Source organism: Silene latifolia, chromosome 11 (genome assembly GCF_048544455.1).
Source record: "Silene latifolia isolate original U9 population chromosome 11, ASM4854445v1, whole genome shotgun sequence".
In the NCBI taxonomy this organism is placed as follows: domain Eukaryota; kingdom Viridiplantae; phylum Streptophyta; class Magnoliopsida; order Caryophyllales; family Caryophyllaceae; genus Silene; species Silene latifolia.
Window position 1 is genome coordinate 77298454 of NC_133536.1, and position 18923 is coordinate 77317376.

At 37.7% G+C, this 18923-nt stretch overlaps 1 protein-coding gene and 1 long non-coding RNA gene across 2 annotated transcripts in view; one reads left to right on the forward strand and one right to left on the reverse strand.

The window, feature by feature from the left end:
- Window positions 1-3971: 3971 nt before the first annotated feature.
- The window catches only part of LOC141614929 (cytochrome P450 CYP72A219-like), a 38408-nt gene continuing 23456 nt past the window's right edge, over window positions 3972-18923 (reverse strand). Inside the window, exons 4-5 of the mRNA XM_074433595.1 lie at window positions 4580-4970; window positions 3972-4402 (exon numbers count right to left, since the gene is read on the reverse strand). Of these exons, the coding sequence (XP_074289696.1) occupies window positions 4259-4402; window positions 4580-4970 (535 nt within the window). The 3' untranslated portion in view covers window positions 3972-4258. The remainder of the gene's footprint in view (window positions 4403-4579; window positions 4971-18923) is intronic.
- On the forward strand, window positions 5978-10025 carry LOC141614928 (uncharacterized). Its single transcript, XR_012529476.1, has 3 exons — window positions 5978-6258; window positions 9193-9302; window positions 9660-10025. It is a non-coding gene; the product is annotated as an uncharacterized LOC141614928 (long non-coding RNA).

Below are 18923 nucleotides of genomic sequence, written 5' to 3' on the forward strand. Positions count from 1 at the left end.
CCTTACTCGATCGAGTACCCCCTTACTCGATCGAGTACCCCAGCTACTCGATCGAGTACCCAACAGGTCAGAAACTATTTTATTTCGCAACTCACCCTTACTCGACAGAGTAAGGGCTACTCGATAGAGTACCCTAAGACTTATAAATACGGAGTATTACACAAGGTCCCGGGGATCAAATTCCGGGCTTGTCGCCTTGTCCATACCTTGACATATGATGAGGTACGAGAGGCCCTACATATCACCAAAGCCCCCGTCAAAGAAAACCTTGATAAAAAATTGATGAGTGCTTTTTGGAACGATATTACGGGAGATGTGCGTCATGGGAACTCAAAGAATACCACCATCCCCAACCCGGTCTTACGCCTCCTAAGCCGTCATATAAACACAAACTCCTTGGTCATGACCGAACCAACCAAAATGCAATATCAACAAATTCAATGTCTATGGTCGATGACCCCGGAAGGGAGGGGAGTACCGGATTGGGTGGATTTGTTTGTGAGTGGTTGCCTTGAACTACAAAAGAATCCAAAAGGGACCATTTTTATTGGGGGGATGATTGAATTAATTGTGCAAAAGACGGGTGTACCATTTCCACCCAATGCTTTTGAACTTGAGGGTAGTGGTCGCATAGACTTCCATTACTTGAAGCACTCAAAAATGATTGAGGTGGTTGACAAAACCGCCCCCTTAGTCATTTGGTGCATGGGTGGGCAAAACTCCAAGCATTACATGTACCTACCCCGTCTCTCTGACTCACAACCCTTGGGTTGGGGGAGTGCACAAGATTTCTACATGCCCCCCGACGATGCCTTTGTGTACCTTTGGGTTGATAGAGCCCAAGTAGTTGAGTCGGAAGAGGATGAGGGAGGAGAGAAACCGCAAGTGGGAGGGGCTTTGACTTTTGGTGACATGCCTCATAATGATGCACCATTCGATGAACCCATGCCTAATGCCCCTTATGATGAGCCCCACTTCACTCCTCCCCAAATTGCACAACAAACACAACAACAATATCCTTTTTCGGGCCCTCAATTCAACTACTCGGCCTTCCAATCATGGCAAACCAACATCACCAACCGTGTCTCAAATATTGAGTCTACCCTCTCCCAAATGCAACTAACGGAGAATGCTCGGTGGGGAATCACCGAAAACCGCTACCACCATTATCAAGAAGATTTGGAAGATATGCGTTATACTTCAAACGCAACTTTTGATATGGTGGCCGCGATGAATGCTCAATTCATGCAACAATTCCCCACCCAATACCAAGGGTATAGCGAGACTAGGGTTGAGGAGACAAGAGCCGAAATGGCTAGGTATAGAAGAAGAAGAGAATCACGAAGAAGAGGAGGACCTCCGGACTTTGGAGGTGCCTTAAGCTCACACTCTTGAGTGAGTTTAGGGTGTTCACCTCACACTTTGGGGACAAAGTGAAGATTTAAGTGTGGGGTGGGCATGAGTTGGTATCATGTATATATTGTGATATATTCAATTCCATGCATTGTATTTCATTTCAACAAAAAAAAATGAAAAAAAAAAGAAAAAAGAAAGAAAAAAAGAAAGAAAAGAAAAAGAAAAACCCGGCTAGGATGAAAACCCGAAAGGGCATCCTAGGCAAAAATGGGAAAGTGGCCGAGGCCGGAGTGAAAACCCGAAAGGGCGCTCCGGGCAAAATGAAGAAAAGAGTGCGAGCCACGAGAGTAGAAGTGAGGAAAAGAGCTAAACCGAAAACCCGAAAGGGCGGTTTAGGCAAAATGAGAGAAGTAGGAAAAAATTGAAAAATCTTGTGACCTCTTTGAAACCTTGAAATCATGTCACATACTTGACTATTTCCATTTGGAGTTGGTGACATAAGTGGTGGAGCTCTAGAAGGCCGGAAGGGTAGGATAGTAGTATGCCAAGACTAGGAGGGGGATTTGGAAGCTTACTTTGTTACTAGTGCTTGGCATACTTGTTGTGTGGGATTGTGTTTACTTGTATTATGTTTGGTTGTGTTTGGTTGTTGAGTTGTTAAGTTGTTGTAGAATTGTTGAAGAATGGAGGTATTTGAGGTTGCCAAATTGATAGATAGGAGAGGCTTTGATGACTATGGTAGCCTTGTATGAACCAAGTGGAGTGATAAGGGGGAGTAATAAGGAGGATGTGATGAGTTTTGGGAAAGGATGAATGGATGAATTGGTGGACTTAGGATCATCTTAGAAGAGGGATGACGTAAGGAGGGGGAGTGAGAGAAGAGAGGTTCATATTGGTGGAATTTGGGTCACTTACTCACTTGTTGAAGCTATGAAGAAAAGTGACCATGTGCTTAGAAGAAGGATGACATAAGAAGGAAGAAGTGAGATGAAGAGTGGAAAATTAGGAGTGCCCATACTTCTTGGCCTAGGTGGTGATTAGGTTTATTCTAGTTTGCTCGGGACGAGCAAAGGGCTAAGTGTGGGGTGTTTGATGAGCTCCTATTTTTACTACATTTTGGCACCTTTTTGAGCTCATTTGGTAACATTTAGGGGTGATTTTTGACGATTTTTACATTGTTTAACCAATTCCGAATGCTTCACCATTTAGCATGAATTCAAGTGAAGATTAAGAAGCCAAAAGAATGAGAGAAGTGTCCAAGGAAGAGCCAAGAGCAAGCTTGAAGAAACACCACCAAAAAGCCTTCCAAAGGATCAAAGGAAGCAAGAAAGAAAGACGCATTCCAGGGCTGAACTCGCACCGTGCGAGTTTCCAGACACCAGAACTCGCACGGTGCGAATTTTCTGGGTTTGATGGCGTTTGTTAGCGTTTTGTATTACGGGCCTTCCCTTTTGTTAAGCCCATAATTAATTAGGTTACGGTAGATTATAAATAGAATGTTTGCAAGTAGGTTAAGCATCTTTTGTTCACTTTAATTAATCAAAGTTGTAATTTGGGAATATTATCATCTTTTGAATTGGGGTTTAGATCTAATTATGGAGAACTAATCTCCTCTCTTAATCCGACTCAAGGTTTAATTTTTGGTTGTAAGACTCTTTAATCCTTCCTTAATTTTTATTATCATTGTTAATCCTTTTGTGTTTATTGATTGAATTTTGGAATCCTTGTTTATATTGAGTAATTAAGTGTGATTTCCTTGTTGCTTAATTAATCAAGTTCCTTAATTTATTGTTGTTGGGATTATTAAGTGTGATTTCCTTGTAATCCCATCTTTGCAACACCTTGTTATTATGCTAATGAATGTGATTTCTTCTTGGCTTAATTAGCAAGTAAAGGATTAACTTGTAATTAGGCATTAATTGTGATTTCATTGTGTCTAATTACCTCTATTAAATCTCTTGTGCTCATATCTTCTTGTTAATTTGACCAATGTATGTGATTTCTACTTGGTAGAATTGATAAGTTGGGTTATTTGATTAAGTGTGATTTCCTTGTCATTTGGCCATTACTAAGGAGATTTAGAAGATTTATCTTCACAATAGGGTGATAACTTATAACTAAAGGATTGATTGAGGGGTTTTGTCAACTAAAGTGCCAAACTTTGGGTCGGGTTAAGTCTCTCTTAACATTGATTAATTTCCATCTTAAACTTTTGATTGTTTACTTGCCTTGCACTCTTGTTTGAATTTGCCTTGCTTTGTTACAATTAAAAACCAAACCAAACCCCCCCCCCCCCCCCCCCTTTTTTACATAATTGTTGTTACTTTTCTCACAATTGTTCTAATTACTCTTTTAATTTCACTTTTGCAAAACCCATCTTCTCTTGGGTTCGATCCCTTGCTTGCTATTTTACTAGTTTTTAATTAGTGCTAATTAGTGTGTTTAGTGGTATATAAATTGTTAATTTGGCCGTCTTTAAGTGCGACATTTTAAGCGTGTCAATAAGTTTGCTATCTAATTACCGCAACTAAACTATATACCCCAAAATTATTTGAAATTATTATTTAGAAATTACGTCTTCAAAAGTTTAACACAACATAAACAAGGAAGGTGTATGCAATTATAGTTTCTGCAACAATAAGTTGGCTCCAAACTGAGGCTTAACAGTTGTAATAGCATATGGAGCATGAACATACGCTGGTGAAATATGAAAAGAAAAGCATTGCAAAATCATAGTTAAGGCTACTTTCGCTTCCATAAGTGCAAAGTTTTGGCCAATGGAAATACGCGGACCAACGCTAAATGGGAAATAAACAGCTTGACCCTCGGTGGCTTTTGAGATTCCTTCTTCAAATCTTGTTGGATTAAACTCCTTAGCATCTTCACCCCAAATATCGCAATCTTAAAGAGCTATACAAAGCGGCAAAAGAAGCTCTGTATTAGCTGGAACAAATAGCTCGCCTAATTGAACGTCTTTATGAACTTTCCGTATGAGCATAAAAACAGGCGAGTAGAACCTCAAAACCTCACATATAATCATATTTACCTGCCATCAAAACCAATTTTGAGTAGGTGTCTGTCACCCAAGTAAAACGAATAATTGACGTATTATATGTGTTTTGCAGAATATTCGCCAACATTAACCAAATTCGCACCTGCTTTGCAGTTCTCTTCTTGTTTCTAGAAAAAAAAGACTTACTAGAGAAATATTAATAAAACTCACAATTTTGAGTTGGTTCAAACTCTCCAAGTTTAGTTGTCCGTCCTTGCCAAAAACACGTAATACCTCTGCTCGTGCACGGTCTTGCCATGTTTGATGTTTGCATAATGAAATTAGAGTCCAAACTAGCAAAGTGGATGTTGTCTCGGAACCAGCCAGATAGAAAATCTTGCATTCTTGCACAACCTCATGGGTTGTAAGACCTTTTCCCTTTTGGTTGTCGTGTGCTTTGATTTCTCTCATATTTGATTCAAGTAAAGTTCCCAATAGATCATTCTTACTGATTCCCTCAGTTTCCATCTGTTGTTTCCGTGATTGAATCATCTTTGTCAATAATTCTTCGATTTCTCGACAAATTTCCTTAACTCGCCGATTCTTCTTCGTTGGCAAATAACTGCAAAAATTAATAATAATAATAGTGAGTAGTAGACTTGTTCATAGACTATACCACCAATTGTACTAGTACAACTATTGGTGTAGTTTCTGAGATTTATAATAAAAATTTTGAGTTTTATTTTAAAGATTTTAAGTTTTACGGTGAAGTATATGAGTTCGTTCACCTAAACATTGAGCTTTACTATAAAGGTAAGGAGTTAGAAATGAGATTATTCGGTTGAGGAGACATGATCGCACAACTTGATATTGCAATATCACGTTCTTTGTTTTACTCATTGTATCCTTACCTTTCCATAGAATTTTCCGATTTGCCCTTTGTTATTTTGTGTGTTTGGATAACATTAATTTCTGTATATTATTAATTATTTAACTATTATTAACTACTATGATAACTAAATACAACTACTATTTAAATTGAGACAGGGAATAACGATTAAGAACAAAAATTTCAAACAGTCACAAGTCATAAAATTGCGCTTAGGTTAATTGTCAATTTGTCAAAACTTGGCTATCCATAAGACGATAAACTTTGCTTGAGATGGGTGGCCAATTTTTTTAGTAAGGCCGAGGTTAGTGATGGTCAAGAGGGTTGTGGCCCGTAATATTGGGGCATGAGTAACGAGTTTTTTTCGAGTGGTGATCAAGTGGGTGGTGGTCACATATTAAGAATGTATTATGAAATTGACGTTTCAACTTAATCTATATCTATCTATCTATCTATCTATATTAATAAAGGAAACTTTTTTCGAGCAATATTAGAGTCTCCAACCTAGAATAACTACTTAATATTTATTTTTTTAAAAGTCACAAAATCTGATTGACAGTTGGTATTCTTATGCTAACAATCTTAATGCAATTGCGTATCATAGATAAACAAGGACTTCCAATAAACAATAATAAACAATAATAAAAGTTGAGAGTTTTACAACAATTCAACTAATTTTGTTGGATATATAAAGACTCCGTAATTCTTAACAAGCAAAGATCAATCTTTTTCCCCTATTATTTCCTTCACTTTTGATTTTACCCATATTATTCCTTTCACGTTTCCAGCTTGTGTTTAATTATATTCAAGATTAATTTTTTATCGTTTTATTTCCTTGCGATATTGATTGAGTACAATCAGACAAATTTTATGATTGCATGCCCAATGTAAATATTATATGATGCATATTGGCTTTAATTTAGTTATACTAATGCATATTTTGTTGTTTTTTTATTGTTGTAGTTATGGAGAATTTGGCTAGCAATTGCAAAGGTTTATAAAAGGTCATTTTTCCATCGTGGTAAGATTTTTATTTTATTTTTTGCTTTTTGCTTTTTGTAGTATAATATTTAATTCAATGTCTCTCTTAAAACGGGTATATCCGTCTTAGATTATCTAAGATAAAATGGGTTAAATAGTACACCACTGCATATATAGTTTATCTAAGCATAATTTTGTTTTTGTCTTATCTAACCAAGTGGTATGTTATTTGGACCGTCTTAAGTTTAGGACAAATACCACCATCTTAAACAATAATTTGTGTAATTAAAGTGTTTTCCTTTTTATATTGTTCATTTACTATGAAATCTGTGTAGTTATATGGATTAGTAGTTTATATTATGTTTGTAAGCCTAAAATAACAAGAGATATGAGTAGAATTTTCAACAATTATGATTAGAGACGAGTAACACATAACAGTTTCTTTAAAATTGAAAACAACCACCAAGTACTATTGTACGCAGACTAGGTAGATATGGTGGATTTTATTACAAAAAGATGATATATCCACTATACCTTTTAAAGTTACAAAATAAATCTATGGGTATTGTAGGAGCACAATCAATCGCTCTAAACTATTGTCCTTCTCATTAATGGAAAATTCTAAGAATTAAAACTGTACAAACCGTCTTAAGTATGAGACAAGTCAAATAAATAAATTTTAAGTCTTCAATTTTCACGTTGTATGTTCAAAGAGATAATAAAAGTTACTATATCTTTTTAATAGTTTTGACCCATGTCATGCTATGTAGAAAGTTTAAATTTAAATGATTTCCCGAAATTAGAGAGGTCGTATAGGTTTAGTAAGAGTGAAAAAACTCTTGTGTATTATTTAAAGTAAAAAAAATCAATTGCTCTAATACAATAATTCAATATAATATTAGTAATAATCTTATGTCCAAGATCTCTAATGACGGAGCTGGTATCCAATAATTATTTATTATATAATTAAATTTTTTATAATATGATTTTATAATAAATTTATTTGATTTTTATTAGGAAGGGGCGATTATTGAAGAGGACAAAAGGCAAACACGGAAGAACGAGAATGTGTATCTAGAACGTCCAAAATAGACATAGTTTGTAAAACACATAATAATATTACTATTGTAAACAATCCTAACCTAATAGGTAAATAGGATAAAGTTACTGAAAAAATGATAACTATCATATATAAACTGATTTTGGAGAGTGCACTTTTAGCGGTGGATTTTTGGTGTTTATAGCCTATTACTACTATATATCATGCATGGGAGACTAACGGCTTTACAATGCACAATTTGTTGTGGACATTGCTATATAAAAATAAACCTAGAAGTCTAGAACATTTTTCACTAAAAAAAAAAATAAACTTAGAACATGTAATTTATACTTTGGACTTTTTAATATACTCTTCAAATCCCCTTCATAATTGGAGAGGATAAAAGATGAGCTTTTCCCTTACTCTAAGAGATTATAAATTATAATGTACTTTCCATGGAAAAAATAATGGAGAAGAGCTCTTTTGATCTCTTGGAGTTTTAGGGAAAGAGCAAATAAGGATTATCTCTACACCTAAGTAAGATATATGTTGTATATTCCGTTAAAAGAATTTTTACTATAAGCTTTATCCATTATTAAGACTATATGATGACTTGAAATACCTTTTATTCGCAAGAGTAGCATGATTTATCTAGCTAAGAGTCATAGGGATTATGATGTAAATAACTCATTAAACTGTCGATAAATGGAAGTTATTTAAGAAGAAAAAGAATAATAGCATGATTTAGTTAAAACTGCACATTATGAGATATATATTGATGAGGCAAAGAGTAATACTCCGTACAATGCAAATGTGAGTTTATGATCACACTCTACTAATCATATGCTTATAATACCACTCCTCCGTCTTGTTCATTTATTTACCTTTATTTACCCCTTTAACTATTATATAAGACTCTATCAACAGGCTCGTGCATCGCACGGGCATTAAATTAAATCTAGTTTATATTATTAAAAGAAGCTTTTTTAAAGCGATTATAGAGAGTCCAAGTTTTGTGAATTACTTTCGGGTTATACATAACTAAATCATAATGCAAAGATAACATAAATTATAAAATATAGAGATAGAGATAGAGATTTTACGGAGTAAGAGCATCTCCAATGGTTTAATTTAGGGACTTGCTTGCAATTTCATAAAATTGCAAGCTAGTAGCTCAACCATTGGAGTTGGCCATGTAGACTAGCTTTGCCCAAAAAATTTTAAGCTAGTAGCTCCATGGAGCTACTTGCTTAAATGGACCCACAATGTAATGTAACTAATAGGAAAATAGTGATTCTATTAATAAAGTTTTAATTTTTTTTTGGAAATTTGAAAATTGAATAAATAAAGAGAGGATTATATTAAGTGGGTGCAATTAAGCTAATAATAAGTTGGCTAAACCATTGGAGTAAATTCTAGCTTAAAATGGTTGTAGCTTAAGAAAATGATGTGGCAAAGGTAAGCTAGTGACAACTAGCTTGCCATTGTAGATGCTCTAATACAATTTGAGTCAAACCCAAATTACAAAGTTGCATTGGAAACCAAATTCCATTACACTACTGATGCATTGTATATTAGTATAAATAATGCAAGATGATAATGGAAGTTTAGCCTCCTAGGCTTTCATGCAGATAAATTATATGGGATCGAGTAGATGTAATTTGGTCAGCAAAAGTAAACCAAGTTTTCTATGACTAATAATTACTCATATAAAATCTATATATGCTTAATGCTTTACTGTTATGTCTTCTTGGCCCTTGCCTGTGACCCTCTAACGTATCTTTTAATCTGTATTCAGCGTCTACCTCCTTTTATCCCCATAATTGCTTTGTTAGACGTGCCTTTATATTAGAGTTCAGTTATCCTTTTTTTTTCAATTTGTTTAAATTTCTCGCTTATTCACTAATGGTCTAAGATATATTTTTCATTTGACAGGTACATAACTTGATCCCGGGAGCTTTCTCAAGACGACCATGTCAACAAAATTTCGAGTTTTTAGGCCCAACATTAATCGAAGTGCATGATGATATTCACGTCAATATAAGGTAAATTTCGTTTCTTTTACCGAGATTTCGATAATTAAGTGCTCTTGCCTCTTGAGCAACATAACAGCTTCAACTCTATATGGTAAGTATTAGTATTTTTAATTATGCTATTTAGCTTTTGCAAATGAATTAATAACAGATGTATTCATCTCAAAATATTCTCAATTTTTAAATGGTTCCAATTAAATTCAAATAACATGCTGCTATTTCCTTTTCTAAAAGATAGAGAGTCAATGATACACGTAGAAATAAACTTCATAGATAAATTTGGTCAGGTAAAATAATTCTAATTGTTGTATATTTTGATCGACTCATTATGTCATTCATGTGATAATTTTCTGCCATTTATTTGTTCAGGAGAGCGAGGCTAAATGGTCGGCGAAAATGAAAGGTGGATTAAAATCTGCCAATCAATTAAATTATTACTCTTCCACAAGACTTCAACATAGTCTAAGAGTTGTCAGTACTAAGTCTTTGTTCATTAGTGTAGATTAAATTTCAAAAGGAGTCGTTCCATACATACCTTGTATTTTATACTTCACGTAGAATTAGAAACAACCTATTTAGACCCTTACGAGTTTCTTTCAAAAAAAAAGAATTAACTTACTTAGCGTGGGTACTGATAACAATTAGCAATCATTGATCAATATTACTATGTATAATACTCTAATACATAATACGGTGTATAATTTGCATTATTGTAATTTATTACTCTCTCCAATACTGATGCGGGAGCATTAGAGTATAATGAAGATGAAGTCGAAATGTGTCCCAAATATTTTGAAGGATTCAAAATGTGCTCAATTCAAGTGAAAATGATAAATATTCAAGTGATTATGTTAACATGGGAAAGCAATGGAGGCAATGGAAGCATGTTCAAGTCGGCTATTTACTCTATAAATCCTTAGTTTCCTAAATTCAGCTTTCCTTATTCTAGTCAATAAATTTAATGTAGTATTGTTATTACCTTATAGTTTCTTTCCTAATCTTAGCAAGATTGTAATAAGGCAATTTGCCATATTAGGAGTAGGTTTCCTTAATCAGTTTAGGACGTTTTAGGGAACTCTAGGGAAGGAAGGTCGGTTTCCTTATAGTATAAATATGGGTCTTTTGTATTCAGTTTTTAAGATACACATACACATTGAGTTTGAGAATTAATACAAGTTTTTCTTGTTGCTTATTGCTTGCGAGCTTTAAGTGTCTTATTTCTTTCTTGCGAGGGAGAGATTAGAGTGTGGTTGATCCTTGCGAGGTGAGAGTCACAAAAACCCAGTCGTGCGTTGCAATCAAGTTCCTTGCGAGGGAGGAGAGACTGATCACGTCATATCTTTATTATTTTCGTTCAAAAACATATAAAAATCAAATAAACAGTTTATTTTTCCGCTGCGTATTTAAATATATAATTCAAACAGTCCAATGATCTGTTCTAAACCTTAAAATCGACCAGATTTTACATCAATTTAGTTACCAGAGAGAGGTTATTAATTTGTTTCTTAACAAGTTAATCTTGGGAAGTAAAGATGCCGGGAGATGGTGATTCCAGCAAGGGTACTGTAACACCCCCATACTCCAAGTGCCTTACCAGGACCACTCAGGTATGAAGACATTACCATCTCGGTTACCCGAGGCAATGATAATCAAACAACAATAAAGAAACAACGTTTATTATAAATAGTTTAGCGAATAGTTACAATCCTCAAAACCAAACCAAAAGTACGATACACTATTTCAAAATGACTGTTCTAACTGAAATGTAAATAAACTAAAGGCTACAGCGGAAGACTCCTATCATCATGTCGTGGCATCCCGGCTATCCCAAGATACTCATCTCAATACCTGCTCAATATCCGCTCACCATCCCCGAATGGATCACCGCAGGTTTACAAAACAACACCGGGTCAGTACTAATCACACAATCAATATAGATAACAATAATAAGATAAACAGACAAACAGCTTAATCACACACACACACACACACACACCAACCAATTCCCATCATCTCGAGTCCCGATCGTCCACTGGACCAGCCCTGCCAGTGGGGGACCGCAGCCGTACCCACCAAATCCCCGCTCCACATAGTGAGCGATAACCCTGTCCATTAATGTGCACATCCCCTTCCGTGGCGGGTTCCACGAAGGGCGAAACTAGGGCGTGAAGCCACTCCCGCAAGTGACCCCACTCACCCGAGAACGCATCTCGAGAACCATCAACAAAGAATCACAACCACAAACACGGTACAATCATTATATCAAACAACCAAATACAACACATCACCAATATCCCATTATGGGACTAATACCGAGTAGGAAATCCTACCTGGAAAGCACACAATCAGACGGTATCAACAAATTTGTATCAAAAAGCCTCTTCTACGAACCCTCCTCCTATCATATAACACATAGAGGCTACACATCACATACTACACACAAAAACCCCCAATCTCTAAATTAGGGTTTAACCAAATCAAGGGAAAAACAATAAAAAGGGTACGTAGATCTTACCCTCGACGCAAGGAACTCAACGATACGAATAACGACAAGAACGACCGTCGAACTCCGGAATTGCTAAGAATGCGATTAGGAAGATGAACTTGTTGCTTTCTCTCTTAAACAGGGTTTTAGGTTTTGTAAAAGTGATTTAAAACAATGACGACGATACTTAAATACCTTAATCGCATAATTAACAAAACCCGAGAAAACTCCCCATTAAACCGGACACTCGATCGAGTACCCAAGGTACTCGATCGAGTACCCCCTTACTCGATCGAGTGCCCTGACTACTCGATCGAGTACCCAACAGTCGAAACTATTTTATTTCGCAACTTACCCTTACTCGATAGAGTAAGGGCTACTCGATAGAGTACCCCAAGACTTATAAATACGGAGTATTACAGTCTTCCCTCCTTAAAAGGAACTTCGTCCCCGAAGTTCAAACCACTACTAACAAAGGTACTCCCACAACATTCCCGACTCAAAAGCCAAACAAAATTTAACATAAAACATGATACTAACCCAACTCATCCCGACAAACCTACCGACACTACATATAAAAGGTGTATAAAACTCTTAAAACTGCTCGCGATCATCTCCTACCCCCCTAAAAGAAACAAGGTTACGTCCCCGTAACCATACATACCTGATCAAAGAGGAAAGGGTAACGCTCTTTCATAGCTTCCTCTGGCTCCCATGTAGCTTCCTCGGTCTCGTGGTTAGACCACAGGATCTTAAGCAAAACTGTCTCACCACTCCTAGTCTTTCTAACCTTTCGGTCTAGAATCTGCTTAGGCACCTCCAGATATGATAAGGACTCATCTAGCTCTAAGCTCTCTGCCTCCAACACATGTGACGGGTCACTCACATACTTCCGCAGCTGCGATACATGAAACACATTATGCACTCTCTCTAACGCAGCTGGTAAAGCCAGACGATAAGCAACTTCCCCAACTCGCTCTAAGATCTCATAAGGCCCTATAAACTTCTGACTTAACTTGCCTTTCTTCCCAAATCTCATAACTCCCCGCATCGGAGACACTTTCAGAAGAACCTTGTCCCCAACTTGAAACTCTATGTCCCGACGATGTAGATCTGCATAACTCTTTTGTCGATCCTGGGCTGCTCTCATCCGTTCCCTGATCATCTTAATCTGTTCCACCATCTCATGCACCATCTCTGGTCCTAAAACCACTGCCTCAGCACTATCGTCCCAACAGATTGGACTCCTACATCTCCTCCCGTACAAAGCCTCGAACGGTGCCATACCTATACTGGTGTGATAGCTGTTATTGTAAGAGAATTCTATCAAGTCCAACCTCTCGCTCCCGCCTACCACCAAAATCCATCACACAAGCTCGCAACATATCCTCAAGAGTCTTGATTGTTCTCTCGATCTGCCCTGTCTGTCGCAGGATGAAATCTTTGTACTCATCTTCAAAGTTGTTCCCAACGATTCTGCAACTCTTTCCAAAACCTCGATATAAACCTCGCATCTCTGTCAGACACTATGTCCTTAGGGACTCCATGTAACTTAAGCACGTTCTTTCGATAGGCCATAGCCAATTGTGCCTTAGTCCATGTATCTTTCATTGGAACAAAGTGAGCTGACTTGGTCAGACGATCCACTATCACCCAAATCATGTTGTTACCTTGTTGACTCTTAGGCAAACCCACAATGAAATCCATGGAAATGGATTCCCACTTCCACTCAGGCACCTCTAAAGACTGAATCTTACCTTGTGGTCGTCTCTGTTCCCCTTTAACTCTCTGGCATGTCAAACAACGGGACACAAACTCAGCTGTCTCTTTCTTCATCCCAGGCCACCAAAACGTTTTCTTCAAATCCTTGTATAGCTTGTCTCCACCTGGATGAACTAAATATGGTGTGCAATGCGCCTCCGTCGTGATCGTCTTTTTCAACTCCTCATCATTAGGAACACACCACCTACCATCAAACCTCAAACTACCATCTGTATGAATAGAAAAGCGGGACACTTTGTCCCTTTCTCTACTCACTCTCCACTCAACTATCTTAGGATCCAAAGCCGCTTATCCCGAATATCATCATAAAACTCCGGATGTCTTGTCATATCACCCATGGCATCTCCTTTTCGCATCATATGTATCCCAAAGCTCGCTACCTCATCCTCGGCCTCATCAAAGATAGAGCTGTACACAAGGAATGTACACTCTTCCTACTCAAAGCATCAGCAACAACATTGGCCTTCCCTTCATGGTAGATGATTTCCATGTCGTAGTCGCCAATCAACTCCATCCACCTCCTCTGTCTCATGTTCAACTCCTTCTGCGTGAAGATGTACTTAAGACTCTTGTGATCAGAAAATACCTTAAAGATTGCTCCATAAAGGTAATTGATACGTGCATTTTATATAGTCTTTTTAGCCTATTTTATGCACGTATTTCTATGTTTTTATCGTGGTTTTATGCTACGAAATGCCCCGAATATGCTACTTTGGGTTATTTTGTCTTATTTACAGGAATGAACCAGAAAGTAGTGAAATCAAGTCATTTACCGTCCGTTTTGCATGCATTTGGAGGAAGAGATAATTTGGAGCGGGAAATATAGTTGTCTTGGGATGCGTGAAGGTGTTTCGGGAGCTAAAAGGCCAAGTCAAAGACCAAATTACAAGACCAACACGAGCTGGAACCAGGAACCACTCGATCGACCAGTTTCTTTTGGTCGATCGAGTAAACGAAACAAAACTGTTCGATCGAGTGGCCAACTGTTCGATCGAGCCTTACCTTTGGTCGATCGAGTAAACAGACGCAGGAACTGTTCGATCGAGTGACTTAACTGTTCGATCGAGCAGTTACAAGCTATTGGGCTTCTATTCACGTGAAGTTTAGATTAGGTTTTATGTTTTGAAGGCTATAAAAGAAATCTAACAAGAGGACTACGGACCTCTCTTCTTTTTCTTCTCCTCTTTTTATCACTTTCACATACATTTATTCTTGACGGCCACTTTTGTTCTTAATTTAGGACTTAATTCAAAGTAATTTTTCCTTTCCTTTTCTCCTTTAATTATTGTTTACTTATGTTTATTGTTCTTCCCTTATTTCTCGTTTCCCCCTTAATTATGCGTAGCTAATTCCCCTTAGTATGTTAGGATTAGGGAAGCTGTGGTAGCGATGTTTTAACTGACTTGAATAGGTTAGACTTGCGATAGGAATTATATTAGGCAATTTAATCGTTATCCGGTCGAATGAATGCATGCAGGAGACCATAAATCTAGTTAACCCGACCTAGATCGAAAGATTGGAAGGGAAGGCTTGCTTAATTACAATAGGGTATTGCAGTGAGGGCGAAAGTTAAGCTGTTTACGCTCTAGGGCGGTTTAAGGACCGAAAGGTGACGACCATAGCTCTTCTTATCAATAGTTTAATCGCCTCAGTATTCCCAATAGTATAAGATTTGATAGCCGCCGCATGAGACCGACTCTAGCATACTCCCTTTCTCTTATTGCTAATTCCCTTTATCCTTTTTCTCTTGCCTTTAGCCTTAGTAGTTTAGTTAAAATCAATTCAACCCCCATCGTGACATTAGACAGATAAATAGACAAATAGATAGTACACCGCGTCCCTGTGGAGATCGACCCTACTTGCCGCCGACACATTAGCAAAGTAATCTAGGTATTTTATTTTTGGTACGAAACGACAGTATCAAATTTTTGGCGCCGTTGCCGGGGAGGCAATCTATTTATTTATTTGTTAAATTTTATCTGTTTTTAGCCTCAGGGGATTTTTCCCTTGAGGCCGTTTCCGATCTTTTTCCTTGAGTCTTTGTTTTGATAGGCCTTACAGGTACTACCTAGACAGTTCTAGGTGAAAGACCGTCAAAGGGAAGGCTTGAGTACCTTTTACCCGTCACCGATGTCCCATTATATGGAAAGTAGGTGATCCGCTGCGGGAGATGTGGTCCTGCTGAGCACAATCCAGCTGTAGTTGTGCCGCCACATCCATCCTATCAATGGCCACCGCAACAAGATCCTCCTGAGATACAAGAAGAAGAGATTGCGGAGCTGAAATCCTTGATGGAGACACTTGCATTCCAAGCGCAAGAATACTTCTCGCGAATTGATAAGCTCGAGTCTGCAGTTGCTCAGTTAGCAGCTGAGATGGAGATAGAAGAGATCGCGGAGTGGACATATTCAGTGGCGACGCTTGTATCACAAATGCAAGAGTGCAACAAAAATATGGACGCTCGATTCCATGAGCTCGAGGCTGTAGTTGCTCAGTTAGCAGCTGAGATGCAAGAAGAAGAGGTATACCTTGCTGAGAGCGGTTTCTCCCCTGAGAAAACCGTGTTGCCCAATGCCGAGGATGACCTCTATGACTCGGATGACGAGTTCCTATCATATTTCACTGTCCCACGCGAAGATTTCAGCGCTGTACAGGAGGAATCACTCGATCGAGTGACAATTATTGGTCGATCGAGTGATTTTCCAGGAGAAGGTGCTCGATCGAGTGGAATTTCTACTCGATCGAGTGGCACGCAGGAGGAAACTGCTCGATCGAATGACAATTCTTCTCGATCGAGTAGTCTGGCCATTGGGAGCTTTGGTTCGTCATTTGGGCTTGATTTTGATGACGATTTTGACGATGATAACGGTTATGGTGAATCCCCCTTATTCAAAGCCGAGTTAGATGCGCTTGAGGCTGAGATTTACGGGACGAATTCCACTGAGGGCGACAAAAGGACAGCTGAGTCGGTAATTACTCCTAGCACGGAAGAGGTAATGCATTATTTTATCTATGATTCCGTCGTTAAGAGTGATCAACCTGAGGTAGTAAACGGTAATTTTATTATTGTTTGTAAATTGCCTCGTCTTATTCACTCTTCCTCTTTCAGAGCTATACCCCCTCATATGTGGACGCACAAATTAACGATTTTTCACCGTCCTTATCATTATAAAATTGTTAATCTGAATTGGAGCCCTATATTATTGACAATTGCTCCCGCGCTCCTTTATTTTGTGGATAAATTTAGGAGCGCTCATAGGAAATTTGTTAGACTTAAATGTTTACACATTTTTATTTCCTACTTTGCTATTCCACTTTGGTGCTACTTACCTTTTTGTGTAGCACATGCGCAGCTATTTGACAGGTTGCTGCGCGCTTTGAGCTGTTTTGATTATGATTAATTAGAGAGCTCGAAGAAAAAGAAGGTCGAGCTGGGACCTGACTGAAGCTAGCGCTACCCGGGAGGCAACCCGGCGATTTTATTTTGCATTTTTATTTCATTTCAGTTGTAATAAATGGTTTTTATACCATAAAACTATCTCAGTATACTTGTCTTGTTAGTTTGCGGGCTGTTTTTCATTGCGTTTTGCAGGAACACGCTGAAGATCACTCGATCGAGTAGTTTTTCTACTCGATCGAGCACTATTGCTGATGGATTCACTCGATCGAGTGATTAATCCACTCGATCGACCACCTGCAAGATGAGAACTACTCGATCGACTGGTATCTTCCTCGATCGAGCAGTTTTAGACGCCCGTTCTACTCGATCAGACACTATTCCTCTAGATCGAGTATTCTTGACTTGGATTAGCTTCCTGAGACGGTTTTCCGGGCCCTTAGCAACCTCCCATTTCATGGTCGGTTTGGGGAGGTCCCTTATTTCGCGTATCTTGTGAGTTTTCCGTATTTACTCTCTTTCTCCTTTCAGTTTGCATTTCCTTTCCATGTTTTGGTACAATGGGGGCATTGTACGGTCTGGTTTGGGGAGGTTATGCATCCATATCTGTGTCTGCATCTTGTTTTTATTGCATTTCAGTTATCACGTTTAATTTATGTTTGCATTGTTGTTTATTCTTGTTAAAAATTCAAAAATTCCATAAAAATTGAAAAAAAAAATTGTTAAAATTCAAAAATTTCACGTTTATTTTTGCATATAGGTTGAGTCGGAACGGTGGATTTCAATGATGAAATTGCACTATATCTGTCTTTTTGCTTAAGCCTTGCATTGAACTATTAGTCTTATTAGCTTCGTCTTTTTGCATGTCTACGAGTTAATGTTAAAATTTAGCTGAACGAATAGACTTGACCTGAAATTTTGGCAACCTACTTATAATTTCTAAGAATTAGAGCCTTATAAACTGGTGTCATTTATGACCGGTTTCATGTAGGATTGTGAGTAGTTACTCCTTGCATAACATGTTCAGCAATTTGCACGTATATGAAATTCAATTGCTTTTTGCCGTCATACATTCGGGTTAGTGGTTGGTGTCACATGCAGGGAGGTGCTTACATTTCCCTTTTCTTTCATTTTTACCCATAAACTCCACATTAGCAAAATCTGCCAGTTGACCCTTAGCTACATCCAAATTTAGCCTGCCTTGTCAAGCTAGTTTAGATTGTTTTGCGGTATATTGTCTATTGTATCAAGTTTGGCTCATATCATATTGATTCGGAGTTGGTAATTTATGAAGAAAAGGAGGTTGATGAAAAAAGCGTGAGAAAGAAAAAAAAAAAAGAAGTTGAAAAAAAAAAAGAAGAAATGAAAAAAATATTGAAAAAGAAAGAAAAAGAAAAAACGTGATGATGATAAGAAAAAAATGGTTGACGGTTTGACTCCTATGTTCTATCTTATATCATTTGAGGAGTGTTTCTAGTTTGGTTTGGTGAGATTTTATGCCAACTGAAGGGCATGTGCTTAATTTCAAATTGAGTTGGAAATGGATATGTTTCATATGGTTCTGTTTAGGTACTAGCTTGGCCGCCTATACCTCCACATTCCCATAAATGTTTTGCCTTTTCCTACCCATTGCCTCACTTTACCATATTTTTGTAAGCCCTCTATTTGTGACAGACCTTGTTTGGTTGGAATGTATGTACGGTAGCTAGAATTGTCTATCATATTAGTTGCATGCATGTTTATGTGGGTCGTAGTCTAGGTGAGCGACGATTTTTCTTCTTCTCTCTTACATTCATTTGCTTACCCTTTGCTTCATGAGAGAAGAGTGACCCGTGAGAGTCCATTATTAAAGGTCTTGCAAAGTCGACGGTTCAGCCACTTTTATAAACATCTTATAACTCGTTTGCATTTGACTGTCTTGCTATAAGTGTTAGTTTGCTTGCATTAAATTGGTTTAAGTGGGCATTTG